We start from the raw sequence: 27,999 nt of genomic DNA, 5'->3' as shown, positions 1-27,999 counted from the left end.
TTTGATACCGATCATCCGTGCAGGAACTTAAATTTACTTGCTATCCGAACCGTTACTTACTAGTATACTAAATCTAGATTAAACTATTCTTCGATTAGTTGTATTAAACCATTACACACCATACATGGTTGACTTCAGATTGTTATTTCCGAAAAGAACTAAGTGTCCAATGTTAACATATGCAAAAATGTTTCCCAATCATACGATCACAAGAGTTCTAAAACACCATTTAAAAGTTTTTTGTTTTCGCTTTGTGGTTGCCATAATTTGCATATTCTTATCACTTAAGAACTCTAATTTGAATGATCTGATCTTCTTATATCGAATAATTTGAACCTTAGAACGAAAATTGGAAACGTGATGAAGTTTTATGCAGAACTACGTGTTTAATGGTAGACGTCAGCAAAACTTACGTGATTGATCGGGAGATGCCATACTGGACAGATCAAACATACGGCTACCTGTATAGTTACCGCACAGTGATAAATGCATATAAACAATGGCTTTGCAGAACACACAGTGTTGTTATATTTTTCAGGTCACAGAGTACATTCAATTTACAGTAACAGGGCGTTAAGGATTATAACCTATCATGAACAGTCTCAGTCAAACTGAGAGTCTGAGATTACACGTTATAGCGATGGTCAGAGTGCTGTTACATCTGCGATGTTCCTATGTAGACACCATTTCGCAGTCGGTTTCTTTCTGCCACTAGATATTGATGTACATGTGTAATAGATCTGGAGTTCCACTCTGGAGTTCTCAGATACGCAGAAGAGTGATGAGGTGTTGGTCTATGATTGTAGGGGATGATCATCTGAACCTGTTCGTGAGTCAACGACTGAAGTAAACGAAACTTCTGATTGTGTTGTGTGTATTAAATCAGTTATTATTGAAAATATCTTTATGGTCACTCATTTGACGATTATAAGGCATGATATGTTGTTCTTTAGGATTTATTGAATATATCACTACATGAGCATTTTTGTGTTTTACATAGTTTATTATTACATTTTGCTGCTAATATGTATAATATTAAGGGATTCACTTTGATGGTTAAAACTGACCAGTAAGTTGGTGGCTAAAGTGAGTAAGGGTTTGCATGCCATCAACCGTTTCAGCTTCCCTGTGGCATTTCTACTGCTGACCTTTCCACGACGGTGCAGCACTGTATTCCTTCATGTGTTTGTTTTGTCTATCGTGGACGACGCTACCTTAGTAACCTACCGGCTGAACAAGAGCTGTCGGAGAACATCAACGCTCGACTATTCAACAATCTTGGTAACTGAATAAATATAAAGGTTGAAAAAGGGACACAATTTTGTAAAAATGCAATATGAAGTTAAGTAACCAGTAGAATGCATGTCAGCTCACCGCAGTGGACAATCCATTCCCATCAGCGGGTACTGAGCTACCAGCTTACATACAAAACTAAACCAAAATTGCTCAGTCGGAAAAGGGGCATAATTTTGTAAATGCTATGAACTCTGTGCAATGAATGTCAGATAATTATAGTGAACATGTGTGTGAAGTTTCAATCCATTACCATATGTAAGTACAAAGATACAAGCTTACAAACAAAAACAATCAAAAGCTGCTAAATCGAAAAAGGGATATAATTTTGTAAGAAAATGCAAAGTAGAAGTATGGAATCTGTGCAGTGAATGTTAGATCATCACACTGAACAAGTGTGTGAAGTTTCAGTCCATTCCCATTAGTGGGTATTGAGATACCAGCTTACATACAAAAACTTAACCAAAAAATGTTAAGTCGAAAAAAAGGGTATAATTTTGTAAAAAAGCAAAATATAGAGTTATGGAACCTATGCAATGTAAGTCATTTTATCACAGTAGATAAGTATGTGAAGTTTCAATCCATTCCTACAAGTGGTTACTGAGATACCAGCTTACATACAAAAACTTGACCAAATCGGGACGCCGACGTACGGGTGAGTCCAGTAGCTTTTAACTATTCTTTAAATAGTCGAGTCAAAATCTGAACTCTATTAACTCTGCTCTGATGCATGGGGACTGGTTCCCGGTTTATAACGGTCATGTAGAATAGACACGACTTTAGAAAGCAGTTTTACGTACGCCAGGACCAAGACAGTGATTCCGAAGCCGCGTTTCTCTCACAATATCTGACCCCTAGGAAAGGCTGTCGCATTACTTGAACTAAGCCAACTTCATAAATTCATCAGCTACATTGCTCTGTATTTATATGGTAATAAAATATACACAGACACTGAATTGATAAGGAAAAATACACAAATGAGCTTAATGGTAGACTCTGGGCATGAGACATTCCTGTTAGGAAGGATCAGTAAATATTTTAGAAAAAAATATAAACTTCAACAGCAAGCATTTTACATGTTTAAAATTAACTAACAAAGCAAATAAAATAGGCAAATTTTCATACATCACAAAGGAAGCACCAACAAAGCAATAAAGCATGATAATTAAAAGTAGAAAGTAGTAGTAGATAAGACTAACAATATGTAGTATCATCATCAAGCACACAAGAATTCAAGCAAAAGCAGGAAGCACATATATAGTAAGGTGCAGGAATCAACATTTCATATTTTTTACAAGACATTTTATACAAAGGAGAACAGCGACAACTGACATAGTGAAACTAAGTGGAACTGCATGCACTGAAAATGATTATAAATTAAACTGATGTTTTATAGAATACAACACTAGGCATAATAGCCAACATGTGAAATTCATCCAAGAGTGAGCCACGCCGAATGATTAGGTCAGTCCTCGTCTGTAAGGCACCGCTTACATCCGGGATACATATCTACATCTGCATCTACAGAAAAGAAAAGTAATACCTGAAGTAAGGGGTAAAGTATTGTTCTTAGAAAGAAAGAATTTGAGTTGTATTGTGTGCGTGAATGGAATATTATATATAAAAAATAGTTAAGTTTCTGAGGTGATAGTGATCTACATGAACAAAGTTATATTTGATTTTGTAAAATACAGTCAGAGAGGTTTAGTGTCGGAATTGTTCTAGGGTTTGCCAGTTTAGGGCATTTATCATGCGGGAAACGATGCTTGTGTAGTCATAGTTGTTACAGTTTGCTGCTGTCCAGTTAATCATTTCAATTTTGCTACTTTTGCCAAGGGTGCCAAACAGTTGAACAATATTCAAACTGGGGGCAGACATATGTGTTATAAGCATTTGTTTTAATGTCCTTATTGTTTGTCTTGACATTTGTCCTGATGAAACGAATAGAGTTATTTGCTTTTGATGTGATATTGTTGATATAGCCTGACAGGTTCAGATCTTGGCATCTGTGCTTTTTAATTTACTGCCATGGAGGATGTAGAGGAAAATAGAAGGGTTCTTTTTCCTAGTTATTGGCAGCACCGAACAGTTATCTGGAGATGACATATTGGACAGAACACTCATACGGCTGCCGGTGTGTTACCAGTAGGGGAAATTGTCCGATCGGGCAATTCGGGTATTCCCCTAACACATTGCCCGATCGGGAAATTTTGCACCAAAAATTGCCAGATCGGGCAAGAAAATGGTCCATTTCTATACACTTTAGAAAAAATAACTAGTGCATAAGGATATTTGTCCTAGAGATGATCTAATTGCACGTTTCGTATCACAAAGGGTATATCTAAGATCCTACCGTTCAAATATTTTTTTAATTGTCTAGATTCTGATATATTTAGTCTTAAAAATTCACTTTCCCGTTTTGGCAACTTACTTTCCAGATCGGGAAAGTGAGTTTCCCAATCAGGAAAGTGACTTCCAGAGAGTATATAGCATTAAAACAAATTGAAAACAAAAAATCGGTACGTTATAGTTCATGGTGTGATCAGGAATTGTCGCAAGAGTTATCACTAGAACGCTCAACCTGCAAATAGAAACAAAAACATTTGAATCTATGCAAATGGGTGCAAAATTGAATTAAAGTGAGTGAAAAACAGTTTTATTTTCAGTGTACATGGTGTAGTTGTACTTACAGTAATGTGCATTTGGTTGTGTATAGCTGGATACTTCAAACTTGCGCCTATCAGAATATCCTTAATGATTTTCCCAAGGCGATGAGGAGCAAATACAACATATTTAACTGGTTGAATCACACCTCCACCTATTTCATGTTGACTTGGCCACGGGTGTGAACTATATATAGACTCTAAAGGACCTGTGACAATACTGAAATATAAAATTTTGGATGTGTCCGAGATAAGATATTTTTAATTTATTATGCATTGCGACACCAGCCTGCACATTCGCACCGTCTGTTCAGGATCAATTCTGTTCGCTAAATGTGTCTCTAATTCCATAGGTTTTGGATCTTGACCAGACGCGGGCTGATCTGAATCCATGCTGGTCGCAAATGCACTATGTTGGTTTTCTCATGGGGCGGCTCGTATGCTATTTTATGTTACGGCTGATTTAGTTTTTAATTCAAATGTACATATAAATTAATAAGAACTTCATGAAATTGTATATTAATATACATATTGCCTGTACATGTTTCTTCAAATATCAAATCAAGCGATTTAAATTCAAGAATTATAATTTATTATTTGTATTTTAAAATAATCATTATGAACTAGATCTATCAAAAATGTTCATTGTGTATGCAGTATATTACCTCTGATATCGATATTACATTTATCATCATAGTCCGTGTCATCTGTACCACAAGATGCTTCAGTCTATCATTTGTTTAGGCAGAGCTTCATTTAATGCGCGATGGCATTCACTACAGTTCTTCTCAACATAAGAAGCACATCAATGACAGTAGGACACAGTAGTTGCATATTGCTCATTTTTGTTTGTTTTTTTTAAATACGTTCTTCCTTTGTAATTTTCCAGTCAGTATGCATGAAGTAGGTGCCACATTTTTTAGTGAGTCTGCTAGCCATTTCCCACAATTTAGAATATATTCACTTTCCTGATTGGGAAAGTCACTTTCCCGATCTGGAAAGTAAGTTGCCAAAACGGGAAAGTGAAAAAAATGCACTAAAACTGGCCGAATTGATAGTTTTAAGGCTAAATATATCAGAATCTAGACAATTAAAAAACATTTTGAACGGTAGGATCTTAGATATACCCTTTGTGATACGGAACAAGCATTCAGATCATCTCTCGGTCAAATATCCTTATGCACAGGTTATTTTTTTCTAACGTATATAGAAATGGACCATTTCCTTGCCCGATCTGGCAATTGTTGGCGCAAAATTTCCCGATCGGGCAAAGTACATTCAATTTTACTATTTTAGAATTCCGCTTAAGCCGGTGCTATGGGGCGTTAGGGGTGTTGCATATTTCATTACCTATTACAGTCTCAGTCAAACCGAGTCAGCTATTATTTTGCTTGGTTGTGTTCTATACTTCGAATGGATCTTCTTATAGATTTTATTTAAGAGAAACACCGTTAAATTGTTCTGCCTTGTGGGTTTATCGTGAACTTGGGAAGTCAGTGTACAGGTCAAGTAAAGAGTGATCAACTCTCTATAGTGCTCTCACGCACAGACTCAGTAAACCCGTGTCAGTTATTATTTTGCTTGGTTGCATGGATCTTCTTAACGATTTTATCAACAATCACAACAGTAGTCTTTTATCCTTGGGTTTTAGTGTTTTGTGGCAGCTGTAAAAGTCTCCCCGTACTTGTGACTCAGTGTTGTTATATTTTCTGGTCCTATGGGATCACGGAACTTATTCAATGTTTACTGATTAAAGAATTCGGCTTAAGCCGGTGCTAAGATCATCTGGAACGACGTATATGACCTTCCTGGGTCATGAGGGGTGTTGCGCATTTAATGTCATCTCATGAACAGACTCAATCAAACCGAGTCTGCTATTAGTTTGCTTGGTTGCGTTCTATGCTTCCAAAGGATCTTCTTACATATTTTATTTCTTACTGAGATCATTTTGTAATGTTTGGTAAATTTATGAATGTTTGACTGTCAGATGCAAATAGTATCATATGCAAATACTCTCACAAACTAGCCACTGAATGAAATAGGTACGTGCTAAACTTCAAAAAGACATTGAACCCCCCCCCCCCCCCCCCCCCCCCAAAAAAAAATAAAACCCGAAACAAAAACAAATGCGAAACAGACCCAATAAATAAAGAAGACAAACACATACATAACGCTGTCTTTACAACCCAACAAAAAAGTTTTGCTGTGAAGTGATAATTAAAAATATTCTCGGAAAATTTACACCATCATGTACTGGTTCAGAATTATTAACTTGTAGGGTTTTGTAAATTTTACACAAAAAGCATTAACAGATTAACATTCCTTACTATTTCGAGGGGGGAGAGTTTGGGGGTGGGGGAGGGGGGGGGGGTGGGGTCACAATTTTAAACTGGATAAAACTAGAGCATTTTTAAAGATTTGCTGGCAATAAATTTCACAGCATGCAGGTTCCGCTTATCAAAGATTATGTAGGGTACGCTTGGTCTGTAGGCCTATGTTATATTGCAGTAATTCGGTCAAAAATGTGCTTCCGTGGTGTCCGTGGTGTAGTCGAAAGTAGTCCCTAATAAATAGATCCAGTTGACTTGCATTTCACTGCATACTATTCAACACCCCTTTTCTGAAGTAGCTGAATTTTATATGAAACAAAGAACAATTTCTTTTATTGGTATTTAGTTTCTAGATTTTCACTCCGTCGTAGACCTATTTTCCACAAGATATCCATACATTTGCTTCAAGAACATATAACATATACAATCGATTTATGGCTATTAGGACTAATTGTGATGTGTTTCGAGAAAAGTCTTATTTCAGCTCTTATAAGGGGCAAATCATGTATTTTTCTCAAAGGGGCAGCAGACAGAGAGGAATTTCATAATACTATTTCTAATCACGTATAACGACATTTAGGCACAAAAGTTCTAGGTTATAATGCAGTAATTCGGTCAAAAATGTGCTTCCGTGGTGTAGTCGAAAGAAGTCCCAATATAATAAATAGATCCTAATTTTTCCATTTTTCGCGCTTTTGCGCGTAAATCGGGGGCCAAATGGGCATTATTTCACTCGTGGAATGAATTTTACATAAAATAGGACACTTTTCATGCTAATATTCGCATGTTTTCGAGTTGTTTACTTGAAAACGAAAGTAGAGTGTTTATTCTGCGGACCGCTTTCTGAAATGCGGCATTATGAGGGTACCTGACTTCAGTTGACTTGCATTTCATTGCATACTATTCAACACCCCTTTTTCTTTTTGTTTTCTTGAAGCAAATGTATGGATATCTTGTGGAAAATAGCTCTACGACGGAGTGAAAATCTAGAAACTGTGACAAAATTGTTCTGAAGTAGCTGAATTTTATATGAAACAAAGAACAATTTCCTTTATTGGTAAATAGCCTCTAGGCTAGTCCCAATCCGTGACTCTAGTTACCTCCCCTGACGGTCCGTTCACAATATCTTTCTTTCTTCCTTTAATGACAGACTTCGATCATTATTGATCATAACGTCATGCGGGTGGCAATTTGTACAGTCAGAAGAGTTGATAAAAACAAACAACTACCCATATATAATACAGTTAATAAAAAAGAATAAGTAATTTTGATGACAAAATCGCTCTGACAACCAAAATATAAAACTGAAATGAAATGAAAGTGATAATTACGATACGGTACGGATCGGACTAGGTCTAGGCAGAGAGCTATAAAAATAATATTTTTAGTTCTTTGGTCTAGGCCTATTTGCAAAGTATTTGAGTTTCTAAAGCTGTATCTGGAATTTTTTGTACAAAGTTCGACAAAAGAAGAGTAGAGATATTATTTGATAATTTCAAAGTTTCTGCTGGTAAAATGAAAGTGAAACAAGGTATTTACGCAATTTTATCGTTTCTATCACGTGTCTCTGTCACGTGACAATGGCTTTTTTAAAATTAAGGTCAAACCCATATATTACGTTTGATTTCTGACAAACCTTTAAGACGCGACAGAACTGCTGTTAAATAATGCTGTATGTTATTTTTTTTATATAGAAAATAACAGCGTAGACATTTGGTACCTTATAACCAATAATCTTTACCACGTGCATGGTTCGTTACAGTGGTTGTTTCCATTGACATTCGGTGAGGGCGCTTTTCTCGCGCATGTCAGTTGAAAACTTCCGGGTAGAAGAAAAGAAGATTGAAACGAAAAGTTACCTCATAAAAACATTAATTTAGCTTTTGAAAACTCCCTCACAGTAAATGGCTCTCAAAAGAATAAATAAAGTAAGTGTGTACTAAACGAATGAAATCACTCCTCAGAGTAATACGTTTTAGATTTTTGAAGAAATCTAGCTTCAACACGCCGGGTTTTTTGTCGACCTCGGTACGCCCGCCATTTTGGGTGACTAAACTTCTCGAAATTGCTTAGAAAATGGGTGCGTAGTGTACCATCTACTCTAAGTAATGTTTATTTGATTTATCTTACAGTAATGACTTGCTGATTGGATTTTTCGGCCTTTTATTACGGGTTTTCTGTTTCAAAATCGAGTCGTCTCGAAAGTGAAACGAGTTTGTGAAATTACTCCTAATTTTGTCACTGTCGGAGCAGCATGAACTTTTTATTGGTCCTATGTTGAATTTAAAATACTTAAATAGAATATAAAATGCTTTAACTGGTTGTAGGCGCAGATGGCAATTTCCGGTCTCGATGGTAACTGCTTAGGCGATAACGAGGCTCGTGCCAATTTACCACGTAAACAGTTACCAGGTCCCAGAAAAGCCACAAACTAGCTATATAGCTAAATCTAGCTGTATATAGCTAAAAAACCAATAACAATTGTTCAAAATATGTGAATATCAAATATATAATAGTTATTATCCTATTCAAGTGGTTTATGAGACAAAAGACAATCACAAAGAATGGAGATCTATGCAGTTTCAGTTTCAATACCTGTTGTGAATTTCTGCGATTAGTCATTTATAAATTTGTCTTATACCACGATGATTATCACGAGTGAAAAATTCAGTGATGATTTATCGCAAAATACTGCCGCAGTAATTGAAAATGTGACTACGAAGATCTTGGTTTTGTGTTACTGTCTTTCATCTTATAAACTGTTTGGACGTGAATATGACCATTTTGCATCTTATTTTGACATATTTTGCCTTATTGGTATTGGTTTTCTACATCGGTACAACCAACAATCGATTTCCGATTATGACTGGTCGGCAATATATAGCTAGATTTAGCTATATAGCTAATTTGTGACTTTTCTGGGACCTGGTTACCCGAGAGCTGGATATTCCCATCTGCATGTACAGCCAGTGATAGAAGCTTTTTCTTGCATACCATATTCAATAAATAAGAGTAAAAAATAAATTCAAACAAATGATTTTCTTATAGCACTTTTTTCTTATAGTAGCGTATTAACAAAGTGTGGGAACTTTACATCCGTAAACAGGAAGTACGTCATGACGTTACAGAGAAGAAAACAAAGTAATAGTTCCGGTTTTGTTTTGTGATCTGCAGTAAAACTTTATTTCTGTAAAATGATGTTTTTTAAATCGAGAAATGTGTTATAAGGAACAAAGAGCATACATGCCATATCTCCATCCGTGAGACATTTTCTCCCGTATTTTCAGTATGTCTCCCGCCGTGACATAAAAAGCTCCCGTAAAAAATTAAATTCAGAAAAAAGTCCTCTGTGGAAAAATCGTATCTCGGACCCAATGTCGACCTTTAGAATATACTTGAAATTCAATATTGAGTAGCCTGGAAATACTCTTCAAACATAATTTTGATAGTTGTCTGCATAATCCCAAGCTTGTTTATCGAGAGATACACGCCTGAGGCATTAATTCTTACCACCTACTGTCACCATCTGCAAACAATTAACCATTTAATCTTACCTGTAGGCAATTGTAAACATGTGCATGCAAGGTTTTAGACTGATGCAATAACATCAAAGTCACTGATCCGTAGTTTTCAAATCAATATGTAAACCAGTCTTAAAATTACGTCATTTTACTGCCACCTGCCAAAGTGTACTTTCGTTTTCGCTGACCTCAGTATTTATCGAGCCATCAGAGGATGAGACAGGTTAGTGCTAACACCAAATTTAAATACTTGCAAAACATGCAAAAAGATCAACCATGATTTAACAAAAATTAGCGAGTTAATATCAGCCTACACAGAATTTCGGACAAACATGAATTCAGATAAGTGAATTTTATGAAATAAATTGCAATTCATACTGCCCGAAGAATTGACTGCCATTCCTTTTTGATATTGTCATGTTGCAGTTATTAACGGGAGAAGAATTCCCAGTTTAAAAACATGTAGTTTTAATCTAAATATGGACAATCCACTGGGACCAGCAAAAGAATGGTTTTCATTTTTGTTTTAACAACTTCATTTCTGAAAAGAAATGACTGCCCTTAAAAGATTGTTTTGACATGATATCTCCGCAATCTTTTGAGTATTGTATGCCTAAACATGTCAAAAAGATCTCTCTCTCCAGATGCAGAAGCATCAACACATAATGTAAAATCAAAGTTCCTGGTTCAATCTTTCATGGAATTCTGAATTTCCTTGGATTAAGTAAAGTGCTATAAATAATAATCATGCATTTTGTACACAACTGTTGGCTCCACACATCAATTTAATATAGAAAACTTGATGATTTGTTTTCATGAAAAAGGCTATTTAGCGCATAAAAAATGAGCGAATAAAAGTCTCCCTTATTTTTACCCAAATCTCCCTTAAAAAAAGTCCTGTTAGGCAAATCTCCCTTATTGACCATCTGAAAATATGGCATGTATGAAAGAGGAACTATCAAGGTATTTGATTTTTATTCTGTTTTCCGTAAAAAACATTATTATTACTACACACATCTTCTGTACATAACTATGTAGTTTGTTATACGTCATTTACAGCACGAGAGTCATCTTACCCCGGGGTGTAAGATTGAGATTTCCAGCATCGGTGAAATCACCAGAAATCCCAGTCTGGTATGCAAGAAAGGCTTTCTCAGCTTAGACGTTTTAAATTATTAATGTCAATTGGAATGGGTTCATTCAGTCAATTTCATAGCTGTTAATAGACCGCAAGGCAGTGGCTAGGGGACTGGTAGTCCAACTGATTGTATGCCGGACGCGATATTATGATAATTTTGGGCAGGTCAATATCTATCTTCCGCGTACAACCCACTTATGATTCAAAACAATTTGGAAAGTTTGCCTTCTATGTGTTGATTTGCATCGCTAACTTTATAGGCTTCAAATACATATTTAAACCCAGTTTTTGTTCATGTATTTTTCTTGTTTTTTTAAATACATTGGTAGGTGATAGAAAACAGAAGCATTTATCGTTCTTTAATCCTGGGAAAAAGTTGATTGCAAATTAGATAATTATATAAAAAATAGAAATTTATATGCCGTAATTAAAAGCAGGGCTTTTCATCCGGAAATTGGGAAGAGGCCTTGGCTTTTCAAATTGGGAAATTTATGCGCGATAATTGTCCATTTTGGGAAAAATAATCAACTGGAAGTAAACACTGAAAGACTAATTAAATTTATCACCCCTGAAACACGGACTAAAATCCAGGCCATGGAACATAATGGATTAGACTGGTAATGCGTCACACATGGTTCTGTGCTAGTGTTAGGCTATAGTCAAAGTGCGACAAAAAATCGATTGCAGACAAGTGCTTCAGCTGGAAATCCTAAAATGTAAACAAATGTAAACAAAATCTTAACCATTTGTTGGCATGAATTTGGGAAATCTTACCAGTCATTTTGGGAAATCTCACAGTTGGGAAAATATAGTATATTTTTGGATTGGGATGTGGCCTATATAAGGATGAAAAGCCCTGAAAAGCTGTTATCAAATTCTTGTTTTTCACTGGACTAGCTGTTGAATAAAAATAAACTTTGTTTTCTTTAGTATTTAAGACATGGATTGTGCTCATGAATTGTTAAATTCTTTTACTGCTTGAGTAATTACCGGGAAAAGCTTTTAAAATTTCATATTCAGTATGCCTCAAACGGGAGTGATAAATAACATGTTAAAAAACGTAGTAACAGCAACTTTATGACTAATTATAACTTTTACCAACAATTACCTTATACACCGGTAATACAAAACTGTACAATACATGTACTTGTACAATACATGTACATGTACTTGTGACACTCAGTCACTTCTTTTAAATTTTTTTTTTTTTTTTTTTACAAAAATTTTCAGTTGGAACGTCCAGAATAATACTATTTTAGTGAATGGCGGGTATGTAACCCAAAGTCGTACGCTTTTCAAATAATACAAATGTATGCCCTGGTTATCAAGCTATTTACTTTTTCAATTGAAATAAGTCCAATGATATTATGCATCTGGTGAATCGAAAGTAAAGTTAAATTGTCACATTTTCTCAAAGGGTCACACATTAAACCGGAATCCACCTAAAAACCGGAATACACCGGAATACACTTTCTATAACCGGAATACACCTGTATTTTTTTTAGCTCACCTGTCACAAAGTGACAAGGTGAGCTTTTGTGATCACGCGGTGTCCGTCGTCCGTCCGTGCGTCAGTGCGTGCGTGCGTCCGTAAACTTTTGCTTGTGACCACTCTAGAGGTCACATTTTTCATGGGATCTTTATGAAAGTTGATCAGAATGTTCATCTTGATGATATCTAGGTCAAGTTCGAAACTGGGTCACGTGCGGTCAAAAACTAGGTCAGTAGGTCTAAAAATAGAAAAACCTTGTGACCTCTCTAGAGGCCATATATTTCACAAGATCTTCATGAAAATTGGTCAGAATGTTCAACTTGATGATATCTTGGCCAAGTTCGAAACTGGGTCACGTGCCTTCAAAAACTAGGTCAATAGATCTAAAAATAGAAAAACCTTGTGACCTCTCTAGAGGCCATATACTTCATAAGATCTTCATGAAAATTGGTCAGAACATTCATCTTGATGAAAGCTAGGTCAAGTTCGAAACTGGGCCACGTGCCTTTAAAAACTAGGTCAGTAGGTCAAATAATAGAAAAACCTTGTGGCCTCTCTAAAGGCCATATTTTTCATGGGATCTGTATGAAAGTTGGTCTGAATGTTTATCTTGATGATATCTAGGTCAAGTTAGAAACTGGGCCACGTGCCTTCAAAAACTAGGTCAGTAGGTCAAATAATAGAAAAACCTTGTGGCCTCTCTAAAGGCCATATTTTTCATGGGATCTGTATGAAAGTTGGTCTGAATGTTTATCTTGATGATATCTAGGTCAAGTTAGAAACTGGGTCACGTGCGGTCAAAAACTAGGTCAGTAGGTCTAAAAATAGAAAAACCTTGTGACCTCTCTAGAGGCCATATATTTCACAAGATCTTCATGAAAATTAGTGAGAATGTTCACCTTAATGATATCTAGGTCAAGTTAGAAACTGGGTCACGTGCGGTCAAAAACTAGGTCAGTAGGTCTAAAAATAGAAAAACCTTGTGACCTCTCTAGAGGCCATATATTTCATAAGATCTTCATGAAAATTGGTCAGAACGTTCATCTTGATGATATCTAGGTCAGGTTCGAAACCGGGTCACGAGCCTTCAAAAACTAGGTCAGTAGGTCAAATAATAGAAAAACCTTGTGACCTCTCTAAATGCCATATTTTTCATGGGATCTGTATGAAAGTTGGTCTGAATGTTCATCTTGATGATATCTAGGTCAAGTTCGAAACTGGGTCACGTGCGGTCAAAAACTAGGTCAGTAGGTCTAAAAATAGAAAAACCTTGTGACCTCTCTAGAGGCCATATATTTCATGAGATCTTCATGAAAATTGGTCAGAATGTTCAACTTGATGATATCTAGGTCAAGTTCGAAAGTGGGTCACGTGCCTTCAAAAACTAGGTCTTTAGGTCAAATAATAGAAAAACCTTGTGACCTCTCTAAAGGCCATATTTTTCATGGGATCTGTATGAAAGTTGGTCTGAATGTTCATCTTGATGATATCTAGGTCAAGTTCGAAAGTGGATCACGTGCCTTCAAGAACTAGGTGAGTAGGTCAAATAATAGAAAAACCTTTTGACCTCTCTAAAGGCCTTTTTTTATGGGATCTGTATGAAAGTTGGTCTGAATGTTCATCTTGATGATATCTAGGTCAAGTTCGAAACAGGGTCATGTGCAGTCAAAAACTAGGTCAGTAGGTATAAAAATAGAAAAACCTTGTGACCTCTCTAAAGGCCATACTTTTCAATGGATCTTCATGAAAATTGATCTGAATGTTCACCTTGATGATATCTAGGTCAGTTTCGAAACTGGGTCAAGTGCGGTCGCCAGTAGGTATAAAAATAGAAAAACCTTGTGACCTCTCTAGAGGCCATATTTTTCATGAGATCTTCATGAAAATTAGTGAGAATGTTCACCTTGATGATATCTAGATAAAGTTCAAAACAGGGTCACATACCTTCGAAAACTAGGTCAATAGGTCAAATAATAGAAAAACCTTGTGACCTCTCTAGAGACCATATTTTTCAATGGATCTTCATGAAAATTGGTCAGAATTTTTATCTTGATAATATCTAGGTCAAGTTAAAAACTGGGTCACATGAGCTCAAAAACTAGGTCACTATGTCAAATAATAGAAAAAACAACGTCTTACTCAAAACTGGGTCATGTGGGAAGAGGTGAGCGATTCAGGACCATCATGGTCCTGTTGTTTAATGAAAGGTATTTTTGAAGTTTTTTTGATATAATTCAATCATATATATCATAAATAATCAACATACCAAAGGAAAATAAAATACGTTCACCCAAAACGATTTTATAAGAGATTGAAATTCGGCGACCGCGCGGGAAATTACCATAACCGAAATACACCCGTATTTCTTCAACAAATGCTATTTTTGAAGTGGTTTATGACTGAATTCAAAAATATATATCATAAATAATTAATTTTCAAAATGAAATTAAAATACTTTTGCGCATTATGTTTTGTACATGGTTGAAAATCGGCGAAGGCACTGGAAATTTGTGTATTCGTAAGGCCTAAAAAAAAAATATGTCTGTTTCCTGTAACCCGACCGACCGTAAGTGTTTACCGCCGACCGCAATTTTTTTATGGGCCGAAATTCGAGATTCTGATCATATCTTTATTGATTATAGGGATAATTTAGTTGTACCCGACCTCGTCGCGCATAGTAACGAGCGTTCCTGGTTCCGTCGACATGAAACAACATGGCGAAAAGCCTGTTTGTCGGTAGACTCAAGGTTCCGGGTTTTCACCCGCGAAAATAGAGGTTTTGTTTGATGCATATCGAGTTCAAAAGTTCTGCCCCTTGTCAATCAAAATCTCTGTGAATTTCAATACTGTTCGCCGCCACAAGTGGAAGTATGGCAGTAGGCGGAGTGTCATATACTAATTAGCTACTGACAGATGTCAATCACGCCACGCGCCGACTGACACGTGGTCATCTCGCGGTTTGTATTTAGTACAATAATGTCCTTCATTACGAAAGGTGTTTATTGATCAATGTGTAAACGTTAATTGATAAACAATTCGTAAAAGAGCAGCCTATTATCATGTTTGTACCACTTGTTCAGGGGTCACGCTGTCGGTTGGACTTTTGTGGCCCCGAAAATCTCTAATTGGCAAAAACGGCCGGAAGCTATGTCTGTCTGCAAAACTATGAACTTTGCCTGTTACACAATGTTTACTGAACAAAAGGAATCAGTGTAGAAAAAAACTTGTATGAACAACATCTGTTATTGAAAGGCGGGAGCAGATTTTCAACAATCTTAGCGGTGGACCGTTGGACCGACGCAACCAAAATATAGGCAGGTCCAATATCAAAAGTTGGGTAGACCGACCAAATAAAATAAAACCCTTAAAAGTGAAAAATAGGGGGGAAAATCGTACCCATATCGGCGAATTCACAAAACGAAAGTTGATTTTGTCTTAGTACGGCATTCTACAGTTATAAGCATTGGCGGGTTAAAGTCAGGATAGGCGAGTGGTTTTTACGTGGTAACTTTACCAAATTGAGTTATTACATCACAGGCATGAAATTACCTGGATTGACTGGAATTTACCCGAGAATCGTAAAAATATTAAAACGCCATGCTGGTAATTTTCCATTCCACAAGCACGTTAATTTACATCGCAGTTACTTTTGACACAAAAAACGCGCGTAGTGCATTCATTTTCTAATATAATCGCTTCAGATTTTCAACACCGCTTGAGAACTAATACAGTTGAAATTCTATAACAGTTTTAATAAGATATTGACAGAAATGTAGGCAAAATTCTTTAAAAACGATCAAATTTTCATATAATGTTTTGTAAAATTTCAAACAGCGCGATCTTGATTATTTATTTCCTTTTTAAAGTAAAAAAACGGTACATACTATGGTAATAAAATTCAGACTTTTGACCAGAAAGTACAAAAAAACACAATTAAAAAGTCTTAAATAATGAAAAAGCGGCAGCAATTTAAATACATGGAGTAAAACAATTTTTTGGCAAACAGATTTCTGTTAGCACGGCAGAATAGGTTACGTGACCTCATGAACGTAAATAGAAATGTGGTTTTAAAATGAAGCAGTATGATGTCGTTGCGATTTTTAATAAGTTTTAAATGATTCTTCGTACATATACAGGGCTTTTTTTCCCTATAAATCTACCTCCGGTAAAAGGAGGTAATCCCAATGCCAAAAAGTATGTTTTTTCCCAAAGTTGAATTTGAAATTCCCAAATAATTATACCTTTTAGGGTTTTTGCTGTTTTAAGATAGTTTTGCTAATTTGTATATACATGTATATTTAGGTTAATTATAATACTGTTGAACAATTACTGAAATGCAATTCATTAATTTTTCACACAAAAACACATTTTTGTAGATTTTGGTAATTTGCAAATTGTCCCAATTAAGATAATTTCCGAGAGCATTTTCCCAATTCCACTGGTGTCGGTGGCATTCCCAAATTGATGAAAAAAAGGCCTGATATATTTTTTGACACACTTTGTTAGATATTCTTCTCAAACAATAATGTAAATTTCTTGAGGGCAAATAGGTCATCATCGTTCACGGTCTGACACATTTACATGTCAGTTTATTCGGGATATTGCACATTCGCTTTTAAAAAATTAAAGAAAAAACTTTTTTACTGATTTCTTCTCCGCAATTAAAGGAATCGAGAAAGTACGATCAGACAGTGATGTGTCACATGGCGCGAAAACATGACGTAATGCAATGACAATCTCGAGGAAACTATACCGCTTTGATCTCCACTGCTGATGCCACAATAACCTACACACTTCTTTTAGCTCTTCGACGGGGTGTTAATTGATGATGAAAACGAGGCCAATTACTTAGTTTATCATCAGAATGATTACCAATAATTGTTGGGGTTTTTTTCACTTTCAACACTGGTCGGGAGGATGATGATTGTGTCCATATTTTGGGACACTTTTCAAAATAATTATTTTTCGGGATAACAGATTGCTACAGACTTCCATTTTTAATTATTTTAGAAATAAGTCCTGTTTCTCTGAGTCATATGAAGTTATGACGTCTACAGCATCACAATTTATGAGATAGAATTTGGAGGTCCACTAAAGTCTGAGCAGGTCTACTAGATTTTAGCAGTTGGTGTACCTGCTGGCAACTGCTGAAAAAAGTTAAGGTCGAGGCCTGATTAGGCAGTTAATTGGCGATAATAAGGTTACTAAACACTGAAATGTTCTGACACCTACTAAAAAAAAAAAAAAAAAAAAAAATTTCCTACCTACCGACCCCCCCTTTTTTTCAGCATGTTACAGGAAACAAACATATTTTTTTTTAGGCCTAAATGAATTTCCATGCCCTAAAATTCTCTATTGTACACCTGTATTTCTTAAATAAATCGTATTTTTAGGGTTTATGATAGAATTCAATCATATCTAAAATAAGTAATTAATTTACAAAAGGAAATTAAAATGCGCATAACGTTTTATACGAGGTTGCACGTTTGTTAAGCGCACGAGAAACTTGCGCACTCGTGGATGAACCACAATGGCCATAATTTTGTTAGATTTTGACTTAGGTAGGTAAATTTCTTTCAAGTTTCGATTTTTTGGTTCAAATTATTTCAAAATAGTCTTTTTATGCTATAATATAATATTCCTTTATGAAATATAGTGTAACCATATCAGCTTCTTTAATTTGTTATTAAAAGCGAATGTGCATAAACTGACGGGTAAATGTGTCAAACGGTAATAGCGGATATCCTACGTCTGTGACCTATTTGCCCTCAAGGAATTTACATTATTGTTTAAGAAGAATATCTTAAAAGTAAAGTGTCGTGTCAAAAATATACATGTACTAAGATGCATTTAAAACCGCAAGGACATCATACTGCTTTATTTAAAACCACATGATTTCTATTTACGTTCACGATGTCACGTAACCTATTATGCCACACTAACAGAAATCTGTTTGCCAAAAATCGTTTTACTCCATTTATTTAAATTGCTGCCGCTTTTTCATTATTTAAGATTTTTTTATTCTGTTCTTTGTACTTTCTGGTCAAAAGTCTGAATTTTATGGCCATAGAATTTATCATTTATTTACTTTTAGAAAGAAATAAGTAATTAAGGTCGCGCTGTTTGAAGTTTTACAAATAATTATGTGAAAATTCGACCGTTTTTATAGAATTTTCCCTACATTACTGTCGATATCTTATTAAAATCGTTATAGAATTAAAACTGTATTACTTCTTAAGCGATGTTAAAAACTTGAAGCGATAATATTAAAAAATGAATGCACTACGCGCGTTTTTTTTGTACGTGTTGATTAACAAAAGTAACGTCGAGCGATGTAAATTAGATATTACGATAGGTTGCACGTGCTCGTAGAATGGAAAATTACCGGCATGATGTTTTGTATCTTTACGATTCCCGGATAAATTCCAGTCAATCCAAATAATGTTTGTTGACATTTTTCATGATGTAATTTCTGAATTTTGGTAAAGTTACCACGTAAAAACACTTTTCCTAAATTTCCGGAGTGGACTGGAATTAATAAAACTGATTTTTAACAAAATAAGGAATTCTGTAAATGAAACACTAAAAAAGTATTTAAAGGAAGACTATGTTGACAAAGGAAAACGACTAGTGCATCCTGGAGAGAAGGAAGGAGGAATGAAAATGTTTAAATCTACAATACATCGCTGTTTTAGCAAAACATGGAATTAGTATTGATACGTTGAAGTACATGAAAAATAAAAAAAATATACTGAATGTACCTGTTTTTAGCTCGACTATTCGAAGAATAGTCTAGCTATTCTACTCACCCTGGCGTCGGCGTCACACCTTGGTTAAGTTTTTGCATGCAAGTACATACAGCTATCATTTAAAGGCATATAGCTTTGAAACTTATTTATTCTTTTTCTAGGTCAATTACCAACCTCTCTGGGTCAAGTCCCATAACTCTGACATGTATTTTGAGCAAATTATGCCCCCTTTTGGACTTAGAAAATTTTGGTTAAAGTTTTACATGCAAGTTACTATCTCCAAAACTAATGCAGATATTGAATTGAAACTTCACATGTGTCTTCAGGGTTATAAAACTAGTTGATAGCACCAAGTCCCATAACTCTGACCTTCATTTTGGCCAAATTATGCCCCCTTTTGGACTTAGAAAATTCTGGTTAAAGTTTTGCGTGCAAGTACATACAGCTATTACTAAAAGGCATATAGATTTGAAACTTATTTTTTCTTTTTCTAGATCAATTACCTACCTCACTGGGTCAAGCCCCATAACTCTGACATGTATTTTGGCCAAATTATGCCCCCTTTTGGACTTAGAAAATTCTGGTTAAAGTTTTGCGTGCAAGTACATACAGCTATTACTAAAAGGCATATAGATTTGAAACTTATTTTTTCTTTTTCTAGATCAATTACCTACCTCACTGGGTCAAGTCCCTTAACTCTGACATGTATTTTGAGCAAATTATGCCCCCTTTTGGACTTAGAAAATTCTGGTTAAAGTTTTACATGCAAGTTACTATCTCCAAAACTAATGCAGATATTGAATTGAAACTTCACATGTGTCTTCGGGTTATAAAACTAGTTGATAGCACCAAGTCCCATAACTCTGACCTTCATTTTGGCCAAATTATGCCCCCTTTTGGACTTAGAAAATTCTGGTTAAAGTTTTGCGTGCAAGTACATACAGCTATTACTAAAAGGCATATAGATTTGAAACTTATTTTTTCTTTTTCTAGATCAATTACCTACCTCACTGGGTCAAGCCCCATAACTCTGACATGTATTTTGGCCAAATTATGCCCCCTTTTGGACTTAGAAAATTCTGGTTAAAGTTTTGCGTGCAAGTACATACAGCTATTACTAAAAGGCATATAGATTTGAAACTTATTTTTTCTTTTTCTAGGTCAATTACCTACCTCACTGGGTCAAGTTCCATAACTCTGACACGTATTTTGGGCAAATTATACCCCCTTTTGGACTTAGAAAATTCTGGTTAAAGTTTTACATGCAAGTAACTATCTCCAAAACTACTACAGATATTAAATTGAAACTTCACATGTGTCTTCGGGTTATAAAACTAGTTGATAGCACCAAGTCCCATAACTCTGACATGTATTTTGGGCAAATTATGCCCCCTTTTGGACTTAGAAAATCCTGGTTAAAGTTTTGCGTGCAAGTACATACGGCTATTACCAAAAGGCATATAGCTTTGAAACTTATTTATTCTTTTTCAAGGTCAATTACCAACCTCACTGGGTCAAGTTCCATAACTCTTAACATGTATTTTGAGCAAATTATGCCCCCTTTTGGACTTAGAAAATTCTGGTTAAAGTTTAACATGCAAGTTACTATCCCCAAAACTAATGCAGATATTGAATTGAAACTTAACATGTTTCTTCGGGGTTATAAAACTAGTTGATAACATCAAGTCCCATAACTCTGATATGTATTTTGGTCAAATTATGTCCCCTTTCGAACTTAAAACTCTTTTGATATTTAACATTTTGGGTAATAATTTCCTGCTTCTGTGACAATATTTCGAATAGTCGAGCTTGGCTGTCTTACGGACAGCTCTTGTTCTTCAAGTTTTCAATTTGCAATTATAACGACACGTATGAAATTAAATAAAAGCTTATCATATTTAACTGCAGTTACCTTGTCAGACATTATTTGTCACATGTCGCATATGTGTGCTTACAAATATACTGATTAATTGATATAATCAATAGGTGTGATAATCCAGTCAAACTCTATCAGGACTAATCAGAGGCACGTGTTTGTTGCGCCGCATATATTCAAAGGATATTAATTGTGCTTTGGAAATAAGCGCAGTAATCGTTTTTATATTTATATATTAAACATAATATAATTCTTTTGAAAATTGATTTTTCGTAGTTTATTTTCTTCTTAAATTATCAAATTTAACATGAAGAAATAATTCAATTAGTTCCAATAATAAACATAAGGCCGGTTCTTTCCGATCAGTGCGGTTTATGCACTGACATGTGTATTGTGTATAATTCATTTAAAAATTGAATATTGATATTTTTATGCCCCCGAAGGGAGGCATATAGTTTTTGAACCGTCTATCGGTCTGTCAGTCTGTCCGCAATTTTCGTGTCCGGTCCATATCTTTGTCATCGATGGATGTATTTTCAAATAACTTGGCATGAATGTGTACCACAGTAAGACGATGTGTCGAGGGCAAGACCCAGGTCCGTAGCTCAAAGGTCAAGGTCACACTTAGATGTTAAAGGATAGTGCACTGATGGGCGTGTCCGGTCCATATCTTTGTCATCGATGGATGGATTTTCAAATAACTTGGCATGAATGTGTACCACAGTAAGACGATGTGTCACGCGCAAGACCCAGGTCTGTAGCTCAAAGGTCAAGGTCACACTTAGACGTTAAAGGATAGTGCATTGATGGGCATGTCCGGTCCATATCTGTCATCCATGGATGGATTTTCAAATAACTTGGCGTGAATGTGTACCACAGTAAGTCGACGTGTCGTGCGCAAGACCCAGGTCCGTAGCTCAAAGGTCAAGGTCACACTTAGACGTTAAAGGATAGTGCATTGATGGGCGTGTCTGGTCCATATCTTTGTCATCCATGGATGGATTTTCAAATAACTGGGCATGAATGTGTACCACAGTAAGACGACATGTCGCGCGCAAGACCCAGGTCCGTAGCTCAAAGGTCCTAAACTCTAACATCGGCCATAACTATTCATTCAAAGTGCCATCGGGGGCATGTGTCATCCTATGGAGACAGCTCTTGTTTCTTAATTAATTTTCTTTTTTATTAAACGAAATGCGAAATATGAAGAAATAATTAAATAATTTCCAATTATAAACATGTGACATGCCCTTTCCGATCATGTTATGTCCTTTCCGATCAGCACGGTTTATGCCACTCGTATTTAAAAAAATTATATTTTGTCTATAATTAATTTAAAAATCAGAAATTGCTATTTTATCATTCATAGTTTATTTTCTTTTTTATTTGTTAAATGAAATATGAAGAAACAATTAAATAAGTTTCAATAATAGACATGTGACATGCCCTTTCCGATCATGTTAAGCCCTTTCTGATCCGCGCGGTTTATGTCGGGACCTGTATTTTGTCTATAATTAATTTAAAAATCAGAAATTGCTATTTTATCATTCATAGTTTATTTTCTTTTTTATTTGTTAAATGAAATATGAAGAAACAATTAAATAAGTTTCAATAATAGACATGTGACATGCCCTTTCCGATCATGTTAAGCCCTTTCTGATCCGCGCGGTTTATGTCGGGACCCGTATTTTGTTTATGCTTCATTTAAAATCGAATAATGATATTTTTTGTCTTAAATTATTTTCTTATTATTTAAGGAAACAATTAAATAAATTTTAATAATCAGCATTCCGGTATCTAGTCATAGCGACGTAAGCGTAAAACATTTCCGTAAGATCGTAAAGTTATAATCTCGTATACAGAATTAACTTTTAATAAACTTCTCTCAAATATTCATTCATATTTAATCTTATTGAACATGGTTCTACAACTTACAAAAAATGATAAAAGTGTTTATTTAAGAGAATACTATTTATTTTTAAAAAAAGGACGAGTGCATTTATGTTATGGAAACTTCCCGTGCGCTCGCCAATTCCAAATCTCGTATAAAATCGTTTTGTGTTAAAGTATTTTATTTTCCTTTTGTTAACTTATTATTTATATTATACACAAATTATTTCTGCAATAAACCCTACAAAAATACCATTTATTAATAAAATACGGGTGTATTTCGGTTATGGAAATATCCCGCGCGGTCGACGAACTTCATTCTCGTATAAAATCATTTTGCGTAAACATATTTTATTTTCCTTTCGTATGTTAATTATTTATGATATATATGATTGAATTATATCAAAAACCCTTCAAAAATACCTTTAACTTAAAAAATACAGGTGTATTCCGGTTATGGAAAGTGTATTCTGGTTTTTAGGTGGATTCCGGTTTAATGTGTGACAGTTCTCAAATACAAAATGTTGTGTTATAAAACAAAGAAGACAAATGAAAGAAAAAAAAGATTGATGTTGAATTTAAACAAGAGGCTCTTTCCAAACAGGAGAAAACTTTACTAATCTTAAAGTTATAAGCAGCTACTGACACGAGTAACTTCAGTAAATAGTTTTGAGTGCCTTGTCAGGGAATAAAAACCTCGGTGGCATTAGAAGAATTGAAAATATGAACCTGAGGTCTTGTATTTTAGGTCAAGAAGTGTGATGTTAATGAAGGGATTACGCATGTTTTTTCATGTTATAACAACAGCATAATCAGAAGGAATTGGGGTGCCAGAGTACGTTGACGCCACTTCCTTTTGAATTATCTTATGGGCGGCGGTAACTGCCAAAATCAGTAAATATACAATCCATTCATAAAAAAAGTCAGTCAGTGCAGTGCATTTCAACGTCGTCTAGTCTAAAACACCATCCCGTCCAATATATTTGCATTCAACGCATTGTATTTTGAAACCATTTAATACAAAACTTTATTCCATCCATTTAAACATGGAACGATGCATTGAAAATGAAATGATTTATTACATCTTCATGCTGTCTAATGCATATTGAAACCGCTTTGTGCAATTAGAGCAGTGTATGACATTTAACGCAACATGAGTTTGTGCAGTGTAAAATGAAACGATTCCTTAAAGCTTGGTGCTATTGCTTTGAAACTTGCAACACTTGTTCATCATCAGAAGCTGACTCTGTACAACAAGAAACATAACTCCATCCTGCTTTTTGTGAGAATTATGGCCCCTTTTGGACTTAGAAAATCAGATTTCTTGGTTAAGTTTTGTAGTGTTATTTCTAGAGTTCAAAAAGGGCAGGGTGCTGCCTAAAAGGGGCAGGGTGCTGTCCGAAAGGGGCAGGGTGCTCCTTTAGACGTGAAAGTTACCATAGCAGTAGTTGAATTTCTAGATGTCTATAGTTAATATGTATTCCATTTATGTTTATTGCACACTTAAAAGAAATGTCACAGAATAAAGTGGTAAATCTTCCCAAAACCAATAACATAGTTTACAAAGACATTTTACTTACTTTATAGTTTAGGTTAAACCATTCAAGCCTTTCTCTTAAAAAATGTCACCAAGAATGTCAACTTGTTCATATGAAATAGTGGAAGGCCTTAATATAAGCTTAATCTTGAAACCAAGATCATGTTGTAAGCAACATAGTAAACGGCCTGTTTCAGGTCACATTGTAAACTAATAATTATCAAAAGTCATGTTGTATTGATCAGGTCTTTCATCAATATTTCATTAACAGGAAAGTGCTATTACAGTCAGGTTAAAGTTTACTAAAACGCATATCCAAAATATACTATCCGGATACTGGTACACTTTCGGAATGTTGTCTGAAAGTAGCTTTTACTCAGTTTACATGACCCACTTTGGTAAACCAAAGATAGTTCCTCAAATTAGATGTTTTTATACCAAACATGTTTGGGGGGGAGGGGCTATATAGGAGTCAGTTTTGCTATTGCTTTGAAACTTGGAGCAGTTATTTGCCATTAAAAGTTGATTCTGCACAGCAAGTACTGTAACTCTGCATTGCTTTTTGCAAGAATTATGGCCCCTTTTGGACTTAGGAAATCATGGGTAGGACAATTATATTTCTATTATACAAAGACAAAAAAATCAGATGAGCGTCTGCACCCGCAAGGCGATGCTCTTGTTTAAGTGGGCCGGTGGTCTAGTGGTAACATGCTTGACTGCCAATCCAGAGGTCCTGGGTTCGAATCCCGGTCCAGGCACTGCTGCTCTTGAGTGTCGCCCACCTAACTAAGAGGCCAGTACTGGTTCTTCCCAGGAAAGACGTCTTCGCGTGTAACGGTGCTATACACTGGGCACGTTAAAGAACAAGACTGTCTATTCGCAAAGAGCAAGGCTAAGTTAGACGGACAGGCCTGTATCTAAAAACAATTTCTATCTCACTCTGTCCCTTTGGTCAGATCGCTCTGTGTCTGTACTAGTAGAGGGTGAATTTTGTGTCCTGTGTGGCTGCATTTGCTATATGTAAAGCGCCTTTGAACATGTTTATCATGAAAAGGGCGCTATATAAATCTGGTATAATAATAATAATAATGTTCGCGGCCGGGCTTATAGTGATTGAACTGTCCATCATCTTTCAGTTAAAATGACCATAAGAAGATAACATTTATTTGACTGAGTCAGCAAAACTAGAACAAAATTAATGAACATAAGCTCTTACATGCTTTTAGCTTGACTATTCAAAGAAATATCTAGCTATTTTACTCATGTTGGCGTCGGCCTTCATATGATCTTCACCTTTAAAGTTTAAACTTAAAACCTCAAAAAACAACATCTTTGATCATACATCAAAATGTGTGGTTTTGTGTTTTTAAAATGCAGCTACGTGTATCAGCAAGAAATAAAAGGTATGAACCTGAGAAAATGCTAATTGAAGAAATCTAAATATTTCCATTTGAGAAATGTTAGGAGTCTAGGGTCAGTGAAAGAAACTCCACAACATTAGTTTGAGAAGTCAACGCCCCATATGTGAACACTACAGCACTGAAGGCGACATTAAATACACACCTTATAATCATTCTTGATCTATTTTTCAGGAATTACAGGACTTGGGCAGGGACCCTCCAGCACAATGTTCAGCAGGACCTGTGGGGGATGACTGTAAGTTAAAATGGGCATATTTCATTATGTGTCTCATTTATAAGTACTGTATACAATTGCAGAAGATTTTCTTATGTTTGTGGTTGTTACGAGAAACACGGTCACTCATTTCATGTTGTGCAAGTCTTAGAAATTAAGTATGCAATCATTGTAAAACTGTTGATTTCATGTTTTACTTTAGAGTTCCCTTAAAGCATAGATTTCTTACAATGCTTATACTGAACAGAAGTAATGAAATTTATTTTAAACATTGGTTACTTGGTGGATTTTCAGTAAGCGAAGTTTTTAGCTCACCATGGTAGGCCAGATCAACTCTGGTGAGAGATATAGGGCCACCATGGCCCTCTTGTTTATAGCTGATCTGAACCAAGGGTTCAGGGTGAGCTATTATTATAGGTGGATGGACCATCATACGTTGTTGTCCATGGTCAACATTCTCACTTAAACATCTCCTCTGACACTACTGGTTAGAATTCCATTGGTCTGTAGCATCATGGCAAGGTCCCCCTCTCGGCTTTGTTCAAATGGCAGCTAGGGGCTGCTAGAGGAAAACAAATAAAAAATGTCAGAAAGTTATGGTAGTTTTGTTGTAGAGGGGTATAGATGGGGATAATGTTTTTGAACCTGGCAACATGCCGATCATGCATGTATTTATGTACTTACAAGTTTTTACCAAAAACGGCTGAAAAAAATGCCAGTAAAGCTGAATCTTTGCAAATTCATATTTTTGTACTGGAAAAAATTTGCGAAGGCAAAAGAAAAAGTTAAATTCTAACACTGAAGAAGTTGTAACCTTTCTAATATGTTTTTTGTTTCAGTATTTCATTGGCAAGCCACAATAATGGGTCCTGTAAGTAGTAATTTCATTTTTCTGAACACGAAATTATGTAGGAAACTAATGATTTGCGTTTAGAAGAAACTGATTTTGTTCTGTTTATTACACAATAAAGGTCGATACATTACACATTAAAAGTGGATGGAAAATCTGTTGAAAAGTAATGTTTCTTAATTTCAGTTAAGTTGTATTTGTATGTCACTTAATTAGAAACTAGATATTCTATATTTGTTTTGCTGAATTGTTCAAGTAATGCTTTTTTGTTAAGTTTACAGTAGTTCTTTTATTGTGAGTATGACAAATACAGATTTCTCATGCCTTCTTTACTTGCATTGTGTATATTTGGTTTCAGCCCGACAGTCCATACCAAGGTGGTGTGTTTTTCCTCACTATACATTTTCCAACAGATTACCCTTTTAAACCACCGAAGGTAAGTTCATGATTGAGAGCTTTATGAAAAAAATACCAGTCAGAATTCAAGTGCATTGTTAGAACAAGGTGCTTTTAGTTTAAGTACCATTTTGCAAGAATTATGGCCCCTTTTGGACTTAGAAAATCATGGGTAGGTCAGTATTTCTATTATACAGAGACAAAAAAATCTAATTTTATTAAAAACCTGCAAATAAGGAAATTGCAAACAAAAATGTTACACGAATTCAGCATTTTCCCCATGTGTACAATACCGAAAAGTCACATGGTTTGGCCACCCTGCTATCTATCGTCAAAAATTAATGTTAGGAAAGACAGTAGCTCTGACTATTCGACACTTGGTACAAAGGATTCAATAGATCTCCGGCTGTGTAACAGCTATCTTGCATTATTCTAGGTTTTCTGGATAAATGATGTTACTGTATTCCAACAATACCGACTTAAAAGACACCAGAACTAGTTTTCCAAAACATCAGTCTGGAATGATTCTAAGAAGCTTTAAACTTTAAAGGTGGTCAAATTGATTTGTCATGTAATGGCATTGTATTGATAGTTGAACTATGAAATATTCACTAAGCATTTGGTCCATG

General features: G+C 35.4%; 1 protein-coding gene across 6 annotated transcripts in view; it reads left to right on the top strand.

Moving 5' to 3' along the window:
• The first annotated feature begins 8,055 nt into the window (after positions 1-8,055).
• LOC123564063 (ubiquitin-conjugating enzyme E2-17 kDa) overlaps positions 8,056-27,999 on the top strand; it is a 78,036-nt gene continuing 58,092 nt past the window's right edge. For all 6 annotated transcript variants that reach the window (XM_045357332.2, XM_045357334.2, XM_045357336.2 and 3 more), the window contains exons 1-4: positions 8,056-8,214; positions 26,082-26,145; positions 26,964-26,995; positions 27,333-27,410. In XM_045357332.2, the coding sequence (XP_045213267.1) occupies positions 8,191-8,214; positions 26,082-26,145; positions 26,964-26,995; positions 27,333-27,410 (198 nt within the window). In that variant the 5' untranslated portion in view covers positions 8,056-8,190. The remainder of the gene's footprint in view (positions 8,215-26,081; positions 26,146-26,963; positions 26,996-27,332; positions 27,411-27,999) is intronic.

The sequence above is a fragment of the Mercenaria mercenaria genome, chromosome 2, assembly GCF_021730395.1.
Source record: "Mercenaria mercenaria strain notata chromosome 2, MADL_Memer_1, whole genome shotgun sequence".
Classification (NCBI taxonomy): domain Eukaryota; kingdom Metazoa; phylum Mollusca; class Bivalvia; order Venerida; family Veneridae; genus Mercenaria; species Mercenaria mercenaria.
Note: the sequence above shows the minus strand (reverse complement) of the source record. Positions and strands in the feature narration are given on the sequence as shown.